At 37.8% G+C, this 11186-nt stretch overlaps 1 protein-coding gene across 1 annotated transcript; it reads left to right on the top strand.

Annotated features, from left to right (window-relative positions):
* The first annotated feature begins 4229 nt into the window (after positions 1-4229).
* Positions 4230-4884, top strand: LOC149241040 (pathogenesis-related protein 1A-like). The gene has a single exon (XM_089367424.1). The coding sequence runs from the start codon at positions 4284-4286 to the stop codon at positions 4764-4766; it is 483 nt and encodes a 160-aa protein (XP_089223550.1). The 5' UTR covers positions 4230-4283; the 3' UTR covers positions 4767-4884.
* Positions 4885-11186: the final 6302 nt, after the last annotated feature.

Below are 11186 nucleotides of genomic sequence, written 5' to 3' on the forward strand. Positions count from 1 at the left end.
TATCTGATAAATTAAAAATAAAATTTAATATAATAATTTTAAAAGTTTATCTGAAAAACATAATTTAAAATGTAATATACATATAAATGCATATTAGTAAAAATTTATGTCTTTATGGATCACTAATATCTTATATTTACCTATTATTATAAATAATATAATTTTCCTTTGAATAAATATTGAAGATGATATGATTTTTCATTTAAACAGCTCCAATAATAATCAATAATAACCATTCTCACAAGTAACCAGCATTATTCATTACGTATCATAATCAATAATAACCATTCTCACAAATAACCAACATTATTCATTACGTAGGGAAACATAAAATAGTGAAAAATAAATGGTCCACGTTGAGATGCCCATAGAAGGTATCTTTCTGATTCATCCATCATTGATTTGGGGTTTGCCTGATCATGGCTTTAATGGGATGCTGCAATTTGTGGATTATGCATTCCTCGGTAGGGCATTAAATTGGGCTTTTCACGCTCATCTTCAATCCTCGCTTCCAGATGTATGTATTTACTGTGTTCTACCTCTTTTCTTTTCTTGCTAATTCAACAGATTTTGTACAAATCCTATTGAAGGTTTCAAAATTGTGAAATCTGTGGGGTCTGATCTTCGAAAAGCAGAGAAGCTTGCACATAATTTAAAGCATTGATGCCTGAGATTTTGAAATCTATCATTGCAAGGGAGCAACTCGATAATTAATTATTTAGGAGGCCAATTAATGTTTTGACCTGGATTTTGGCTGTCAAGGTGCCTGCCAAATTTGGCAGATATCTAGCCTTCCTGCTGCGAATTCATAGAAAATTTCCTATAAAATTATGAAATTTGTGTTTTTGCAGTTTGGAGGTTAGTACAGGGTTTGAATTTTTATTGATTCGGTTACCAGACATGGGAATTTCATAAGACCTTTGTGACCAGGACGACACTTGAGGTCAGGTCTAGATTGTCTCGGATGCGGATGATTTTAAGCCCCTTTTTTGGGAAACAAAATGAGTTGCTATTATTGTACAGAGATTCAATATAGATCAGTTGTTGGCCTTCTAGTCTTTTTGCTCCTAGAGAAGCTAGGTGCACTCTACACCGAATCACATGTAATATAGTAGGTGCACTCTACACCGAATCTCACTTGTAATATTGGAGGTGCACTCTACACCGTTGGATGGATGTGATATCACATGCAATGCGTGTGGGTAATGATAATAAACTAAAATGGAAATGGATTTCAGTTTTGTAATGTAATAAAAAAGGAAAAAAAAGAAGAAGATGGGAAAGAGGAAAACAGAAAGATACGTGCATAAAAGAAGAAATGAATTAACATAAAGCTATCCTAACTTTGAATTTTTAAGCAGTGAGATCCATTTCAATGGTTAATGAGTCTACGATTAAGATGGATCTCTGCAATGTTAACAACCAGTAAATAAATAGGCAATAGTCCCCGGGACATTGACATTCTAGGACACATGCCGTAGAAATGTCCTATATGTTCGACTTTAAAAGTATTTTGCATTGTTGTTTTGTGACTCTTAAGAGTTCTTACGGTCTCTTGTTCTTTCTTATTATGCAGGTGAAGGATAAAATGTAGATTTGAATTAACATGAAGCTATTTTAACTTTGAATTTTTAAGCAGTGAGATCCATTTCAACCGCTAATAAGTCTACGATTAAGATGGATCTCTGCAATGTTAACAACTAGCAACTAAATAGGGCAGTCCCCGGGACATTGACATTCTAGGACGCTTGACATGTACTTGATGTTTAGTTTTAGGGTTAAAGTGTTTTGTATTCGACAGTGTCTTGTTTTTAGGGTTAAAGTATCTTGTATTAGACTCTTGTTTTTCGTGTTCTACGTGTTTAATGTCCTTTGTGATGTGACTTAGATTAGTAGACTTGGCTTAGGAAAGACTTGACGAGGCAGAAGAGTGTCGATAGTTTGACTCATCTCAGGAGAAGCTTGGTAAAAACTCGGCAAGCGCAAAAATGTAAGTAGGGCATTTGTAGGCAGGGCTGTTTTGGGGCATTTATACTTGGGTTGGCCAATCATGACTTCAGGTCTTCGATGCCTCCAACAAGTTTTGATACAATGTCAAATATGGAATGACAAGCACAGAGTTCTTTAGAATATTATATTCACTATTTTTATTTTCCATTTGAAACTTGAAAAAGGATGTTTCAAGATCAAATACCATTTTGATAGTTTATGTCTTCACAACTGATTCATTATCAATGGGTTTTAACATATTTTGTTAACAAAATCAATTTATTTCAATGAATATAATACATGTTTTCAATATGTCTTTATATTAATTAAATTTTCTGTTTGATTAATGATTTCTTAAATAACCCTATTCAAATCGATATGGATACCCAACCCAGTTCTTGTTCGCGTTTCGCGTGAATTTATTCCTTTACCTTCACCTTCAACTACGCAATTTCAATCCAAATATGAGGGGTCTAGACAAGTTCAATGGACATTTAAGACTACTTGCATTCCTTTTCGTAGCCACTTTAACCCCCAAATACAACCCCCAAATACGCTTTTCGACATGGCTTCCTCAAATTAAAACTCAAATACATCGACCCTTGCTTTCAAAAAAGCCCATAAAAGCCCATTCACATTTGAATATTCTTCCACACACTATGCCTTACGGCGTTTTCTTTGCAACATTAGGTGCAAATGCTAGTTAATTTTAATTAGAAGAATTATAAAACATGGATGATCCTAACCTCACTATGTTCACTCAATTTGTTATTGATATTACAATACAATGTAGTAAAAATATGTCACTCATTCTCAGTTATAAATAAAATATTTAGATGTCAATGCCACATAATATAATTTCATATTAATTTTAAATAAAAAAATAAAGTAATTAAAAATAAAAATAAAAAATGTTGGTAAAATGTTTTTATTCAAATTTTTTTTTTTATCATTTAATTCAATGTACATGTTATGTAAAATATTTTAATGTCAACTAAGTATATATTGCTTAAAAAAAATTATGTGTTTATTATATCAAGCAATTAAAAAAATAAAATAAGAATAGTAATTCATAATTCATTTAATCTAATGTACATATTATATAAAATATTTTAATGTCAACTATGTGGATATTGTTTAAAAAAGCTATGTACATATCACATGAAACAATTGAAAAAAATAAAAATAAAAATTAATTCCTAATTCATTTAATTTAATGTCAAATATATATATTGTTTAAAAAATATTATGTGAATATCACATAAAATAATTAAAAAAAATGAAAATAATAATTCTTAGTTCATTTAATTCAATTTACAGGTTATGTAAAACCTTTTAATATAAATTATGTATATATTATTTAAAAACAAAAACTATATATTAAAAAAAATTATAATTAAAAAAAATTAGTATCATTATTTTTTTGGTTATTTATATATTTTGTTGAGTGAATTTTCTCTCTTACAATTTCAAGTTATTTATTCCCTATAATATTCAAAAATATAATAAAAAATACATATTTCACTGGAATCTTAAGTGCTTTAATATCGTTAAGGGTTTATTGTTATATTAATCGATGCCATTCAAAAGGAGAATTTTATACACCGACATAACCGAGTTTTCTTTTCCAGGGCCAAGGTCACGGAAGAAAAAGTCAGTGTTACCGCGATCTTTTCGCATTATAATTTGCCGGCCTGCACACGGTCATGGCAAATTCATCTTTCATATCATGTGGAACCATCTGCGCTTTCTGGAATATCTCGTAAAATAAGGAAATATATGATCGTCCGAAGGTGATTGCATTGTGAACTTGGCTCACAAAATGGAGCGCAGCATTTTATAATTTCAAGTCAGTCAAGGCCCGTTGTAATCGGTCATCCTTATCTCGATAGCTCATTCGCGAGCATCATTATCTCATTTGGCGATTGATGATTTGTCGAATATTTGTCAATTAGACAGACGTAATAATTAGTTCACAAAATGCAAGTCAGTCAAGGCCAGCCGCCGTAATCAGTAGTTCACAAAATGCAGCGTCGCATTTTATAATTCCAAGTCAGTCAAGGCCAGTCGTAATCAGTACCCAGAAATTAGCACGGTAAATGCGCTCTGAAACAGATTCCTTACGCCTTCTGCGTCCCACCATATTGTAGACATTGCAAGAAGTAAGCAAGCCATGTTGTTCTATAAATATGAGCGATAACTTACGTTTCTTTCACAGAGTGAATCGAATAGGCAGAGAGTGTTCACTTTTCCCTTCTGTATTGAGAGTTAGGGTTAGGGATAGGGTTGTCACTATGAAGTTGCTCTTGAAGTACGTTTTCTTCCTGCAATTGGCAAAGTACTGCCTAGTCGGGCAAGGGCAAGATATGCAGCAGCAATTCTTATCTCCTCACAATGACGCAAGAGCCCAAGTGAGCGTCGACGCTCTCGTGTGGGACGACACCGTTGCGGCTTATGCACAGAATTATGCAAACCAACGAGCGGGAGACTGCGCTCTGCAGCACTCTGGTGGTCAATATGGAGAAAATATTTTCGAGGGGTTTGGAATAACAGATCCCGTGGGGGCTGCGGTGACGGCTTGGGTTAATGAGAAGCAATACTATGATTACTCTTCTAATTCCTGCGCTGAAGGTCAAGTGTGCGGGCACTATACTCAGGTGGTGTGGAGAGATTCCACGAGACTTGGCTGTGCTCAAGCTCAATGTAATAACGGCGGCATATTCGTTATTTGCAACTACGACCCGCCTGGAAATGTAGTCGGCCAGACACCCTACTGAATCCTTATATCAACATCTGTCTCCTGTCCTCTCATATCCTATTAGCTTTATTTCCTTACGTTCGATATTTCGTATTACTGTCACTCTTCATTTTAGCTATACGTTGACTACGCTAGCAGCTATATGTATATGTGGATTTGCCTATCATAATAAAGCCCTCTCGGCTGCCTTCTTTGCATGGTACCACAGGTTGTAGTTTGAAAAGGCATAAATCGTTTGTATTTGGTTTTCGAGAATACCATATATATATATATATATGTAAACACCCTCTTGTATTTGTATTTTTGGTTAATACAAGATTGAGTGAATGTTAGCAAAAATGGTTGAAGAATTTTTTTATTAATTTTTATTAAAATTAACGTAAGTATGGTTAAATTTGGTTGAAATTTGATAAGGATCGGTTAAAATTACTAGTTTGAATGGTAATTTTTATATAATTTAAGTATTTTTTTATATAAAAATGCATTTTGAATAATGGTATAGTCAAAACTATTTACAAAATTATTTTTGGTATTTCTTTCTTTTAGTTATAATGTCTAATTCTAATTATTTTAGGTTTTATTTTTATTTTTTATATTGCTAATTGTAATGACCCCGGTAACTGTAAATCTCGATAATTACTGTGGTAAAAAGTGTTGAGTGGTTACTCATGGTTTTTGAATGACATTATTAATAAATAAGTTAATTATTGAATTATTTTTATGGATATGTTCTTGAAAATGCTGGCAGCCTCGTGAAGGAGGATTTCTATTTTTATTGAATCAGTTATAAAACTGATGCAACTGTTTCTCACCCAAGGAAAAGTCCTCGGAAGGAAAAGTCTCTGGGTGGTTGATGAACAAGCAGAGAGAGAAATTCCAGGAGAGAACAGAGGCAGAAAGGAGGTTAAGTCTGGTAATGACCAGATAACCTAGCACAGAGGTGCAAGAGTCTTGTTGAGGGCTGCAGGCCTGCAAGACGGCTCGGGGGGAGAGTCCAACGAAGTGGATCTCAAGGTTGGGAGGATAAGAGCAAAACTATTGCAGGTGACTTCTGCAAGTAAGGACATCGATAACGGAATAACCAGGTATGCATTCTCTGAACTAGCTAGCAATTAAAGAACAGGTACAGAAGAAGACAGACAGGTCACAAAACTTTCTTACTGTCTTTAGTTACTGTAGTATGTCAATCTGATTAATGCATACAGTTCTTGAAATGTTGTATATGTTAATATAAGACTATGGTCACCTACAGACACTGCATCAATAACTTACGGTTGCATAGTCAACATAATACGCTCAGAACAGAGTTAGTTCTTGGAGCTGTTGTAGAGGTATGGGACTGTATCAATAACAGTGAGGTAAACTAGAGAACAGAAACAAAATAAAACCTAGGAAAGGTCTAGAAATGCCTGGTAGGAAACCAGGTTATATAATACAGTAACTTGCACGGAACTAGTGCTTGTTTATAAGCAATGGCATTATATAAATCAAGATAACGGAAGCGAATGAAACTGTGTGGAGGAACTATGAAATAGTACTGTGTAAATATATATGAATGGCCGAAAACAAAAACTCTGCAAATACATATTATGGCCGAAAGCGAAATGTTGTTATATATATAAATGGCCGAAACCCAAAATGATGTAAACACACAGAAGGGCTGAACCCAAATGCCGCGTATAGATACTTTCGTTAGACAGCATGGCATAAAAACAATATTGTATAAACATGAAATAATACATGAAAATAATACAGCATAGTGATATGTCAACATGGAAACGGAATAGCATTAGCAATGTACAGATAAGAGCAGCATGTATGTCGAAATTGCATGGACAGACCCTAATGAGGGTTACCATAGGTTACCCATATTATCAGACCCGTATGAGGGTTTATGTCAAGTCTTTTCACATTAACAGACCCGGGTAGGGTTACAAATCCATGTGACGGACCTGTTAGCAATTAAACATAGCAGAACCGGACAAAACGAATATATTATTACCAGTTAAGTCAATGATATCAGATTTATGATCTACAAATTCAACATATAGTAAACTGACAATTCAGGGTCATTATAATGACTGTCGCGGAGGAGGTAGACGCTACGCTCAACACCCGAGCGCAGGACTATCTCAGTATCGCATTAAAGGAACTATATATATATAAATGGAAACTGTTTGGACTGAACCAAATATATGTGAACTATCTCAGCGTCGCAACAAGAATACCTATATATAAATGAAAACCGTGCAGAATGAACCGAATACATGTGAAACCCCAAGAAATACTCTGTATTAATACGCACTGAGGTAAACCCTTAAGGATCACGAATCTGTGGCATAGACGGAAAATGAATATACAGTAGAAAACCCAGTACATAAGTTTCCACATGAACTGACTAGGTAATATCAAAATAACCATTCGGAAATATGGTATAAGCTGAGAAGCGAAACAAATGATCATTAATAGAAAACAGCAAAACATTTTCATGGCCGAGAGAGGTCCGGCTTAGAGAACGGTGGTAAATCACAGTATCATGAAAACAATGTATAGTCATTCACAGACTCAGTAAATCCCTGAGAGCTTTTCAAATATACATCCGGTGACATCTTAACACCTGAGGGCCAAGCCCCAAATCAAATGCACTAAACACAGTAAATGGCATGAAAGCCCAGTGTTACCTATTTAAACCCTAAAGGCCGCAAGACAGATCGGCTTGAGGAGACTGGCCGTATAGGCGTAGTCAGGGTATGAGACAAATCATCGAACCTGAAACAGGTAACAAACCATAACCCTGCTTCAGCTCGAAGTCGTTTCACACAGTAAATCATAAACCATTAAACCGGGAAAAGGATTATTGCCATACCTGTGGATTTCGTTAAAAAGCCCGAACCCTTCTGCACACAGTAGGAGAAGCTGCGGAGGACCTGTACATAACCCTCAAGACGTTTATTCAGCCACAGTTAGTATATGGGTTACACATATTAAGGAAAGCTGTAATTAAACTGACTGTGTTGAGAACGAATAATGACCCCGGCCACTCTTACCTGAGGAGTATCATCGACCACGTAGTAGTTGCAGAGGGTCTGAGGGAGGAGTATAGGAGCTCGGCTGCCACGGAGTGTTGCAAATGGTCTCTGTCCGAGGAACCCGGTGAATAAGTATTGTGTGTCAAACCCTAGATCAACCGGAGCCGTTCGATGAGGAGGGTGGATCACCATCGTTGAATTAGGCGGGAGGTCTTGGCGCGGAACCCAGTGTGGGTCAACTCTCCACTGATCACATGCCTTCACGTGAACTGGAGCCATCTGGCCACGGTAGAGGGTGAGTTGGGTTATTACTCACGCACCACCTGGCACACCGTGTAAATGACAACCGAATATGCCAACGTACATACCATTTGCATTAAGTGCTGGTTTCAAACGTTAAGAAACGGAGACCATGTTTACAAGCCTGTGATTTATTAAGGGGTTTACATTTATATAAGTTTATCAACATGCGAACCGGTGTGAGCACAAATATGTGCTAGTAAATGTAAATAGATCTAAAGGGTTGAAAGATGGACCCTCGTGTTAAAATTTTTTTTATTTATGCATTTAAATATGGAAGATCGTGACAATGTGGTATCAGAGCAGAGGTTTCAAAACTGTGGCCTCTGGAACAGCAAAAAGATTACCTAATGTATATATGAGAAACGACAATACAGCTAATTGATTTTCTTGTGTACCAATTAGGAATCCATACAGAGACAGCCATCTGCTAACAGCTAATAAGCAAGATGGAGGAAATGCCGGGAGCTGGTGGCATCCCTCAAGAAAATGCTGAGCTGTGGGTACAGCTTGGTGCTGAGACACGCAGCACCAATTTGGCAATACTGCAAACTGTGCAAGAGTTGAAAAGTGAAATGGCACGTCTGCGAGAGGACAATGCGCGATTGACTATGGAGCAAGAAAGGATATTGAAAAGCCTGTCAGATAAACAAAATCCGCCTTTAGCCAACCCCAGTGCAGAACAGCAAAGGGGAACTGAGGAACGTGATTACGCACCTGAGGGATCAGATGAACAGGAAGACCATTCTGATAATGTACAAGAACAGCAAACCTCAAAGAGACAGAAAATGGAATTACAAGGAGAATTCCGGAAAATCAAACCTCCACTGTTCGATGGAGAGCAGGAAGAAGCAGCAGAAGCTTGGCTGATTAACATTAACAAATATTTTCAACTGTACGAATATGACCAAAATCTGAAGGCGCGGCTGGCCATTTTCCAGCTACAGGGCAAGGCCACCCTGTGGTGGGAAGAGATTAAAATTGTGAAGGGAGTAAGTGAGCAAAGCATAACCTGGGAAAAATTTCAGAAATACTTTAAGGAGAGGTATTTAACTGAGCGCTTCTATGATGAGAAGGCGCGAGAATTCCATGACTTACGACTAGGACAACAGTCCATGGATGAATTCATAAATCGCTTCACCTCTTTGCTTCGCTATGTGCCATACATTAAGGAGGAGAAGGCCAAGGTGCAGAGGTTCGTGAGTAGCCTACCAGCTTACATAAGGGAACGGATTGAGTTTGACAATCCCCGAACTATGGATGAGGCAATTCGTAAGGCTAGAATTTGTTATCAGCAGAACAAGCAAAAAGGAGACATTCCAAACAAGAGATGGAATGAAAGAAAGGGCAACAGAGTTGCTGGAAATAACAAAGGCAGCCGTGGAAATGGCGGTAAAGGTGCTGGAAAGGGGCAGTTTAACAGAAACTCAAATAAGGGTACTTTCCGGGCTAAGCCAAGCGAGAGCAGAATCAGCGAACCACCTGCTAGATCAGAGGTTGAGGGAACCAGACCTCCAGTTCAGTGCTGGGGGTGTGGAGGACCGCATTACGTTAAGAATTGTCCACAGCGTAAAGGAACTGATCAAATATCTCAAATCCATGAAGCCTCAACTGTTGGAGATGTGGCGCGCAGTGTGCCAAGGATTAACGCAGCTTTAGAGGACCGGCAAGCGGAGTACCAGCCATCCATGGTGGAATTCGAAGGTAAGATTTCAAACCTTTCTGTAGCTGTACTTATTGATCCAGGAGCTACGTTGAGTTATGTTAGTCCAAAAGTAGTGGAACATTGTAAGCTATCACCGGAAAGGTTCAAAAACCCATGGTTGGTCCAGTTGGCTACGGGAGCCAAAAGACGGGTTTTAGCTAAAATTAATAACTGTTCTTTCAGCATAGCTGGACAATCCGTAACAGCAGACCTGAATGTACTCCCATTAGGCTCTTATGACATCCTTATTGGTATGGATTGGCTGGAAAAGCACTGGTCATTGGTGAATTGCAAAACCAAGACTATATATTACAAGGATGATGTGGGGCAGCAGCAAGAATTGCAGGGAATTAAACATCCTGTCCAGATTCGACCTATCACTGCGACTGAGTTAGCTAAGTGTATTAGGAAGAAATGTCAGATTTATGCCATACAAGTGGGTTACACAAACCAGAAAGACAAGATGTCCGCATTAAGCAATATTCCAGTGGTACAGGAATTTACAGATGTATTTCCTGAAGAAGTACCGGGACTGCCTCCAAAGAGGGACATAGACTTCACTATAGAGCTAGTACCGGGGGCAGCACCAGTATCGCGGGCACCATACCGAATGAGCGTACCAGAGCTAACAGAGTTGAAAATGCAGCTCCAAGAGTTGTTGGATAAACAGTACATTCGTCCCAGTGTATCACCCTGGGGAGCTCCGGTATTATTTGTGAAGAAGAAGGATGGAACCCTTCGCATGTGCATAGATTATCGGCAGCTGAATAAACTCACGGTCAAAAACAAGTACCCCTTACCCAGGATAGATGAACTCTTTGATCAAGTAAAAGGGGCCAAAGTGTTTTCCAAGATTGATCTGCGATCTGGTTATCATCAGATCAGGATTAAAGATGAGGACATTGCCAAAACTGCTTTCAGGACACGTTATGGCCACTACGAATTTGTAGTGCTACCGTTTGGTTTGACTAATGCACCTGCCACCTTCATGTGTATGATGAACAGCGTGTTCCATCGGTTTTTGGACAAATTTGTGCTGATATTTATTGACGACATTCTGATATACTCTCGCTCCCAGCAAGAGCATGAAGAGCATCTTAGGCTGGTGTTGCAGACTCTTCGAGAACATCAGCTATACGCTAAATTCAGCAAATGCGATTTCTTCAAGGAGGAAATTCAGTATTTGGGACACGTAATTACTAAAGAAGGAATTGCTGTAGATCCAGAAAAGATAAAAACCATTATGGAATGGCCCATACCCAAAGATGTTGCTGATATCAGATCCTTCATGGGATTAGCTGGTTACTACCGGAGGTTTGTGGAAGGTTTCTCTAGGATAGCCTATCCTATCACCTCATTGCAGAAAAAGGGGAAAGTGTTTAGGTGGACACCGGAATGCCAGCAG

This window comes from Pinus tabuliformis, chromosome 8 (assembly GCF_031772625.1).
Source record: "Pinus tabuliformis cultivar Carrire ecotype Pingquan chromosome 8, CPIR1, whole genome shotgun sequence".
Classification (NCBI taxonomy): domain Eukaryota; kingdom Viridiplantae; phylum Streptophyta; class Pinopsida; order Pinales; family Pinaceae; genus Pinus; species Pinus tabuliformis.

Excerpts from the sequence above, each read along its gene's own strand:
- LOC149241040 (XM_089367424.1), top strand. The coding sequence starts at position 4,284 with ATGAAGTTGCTCTTGAAGTACGTTTTCTTCCTGCAATTGGCAAAGTAC.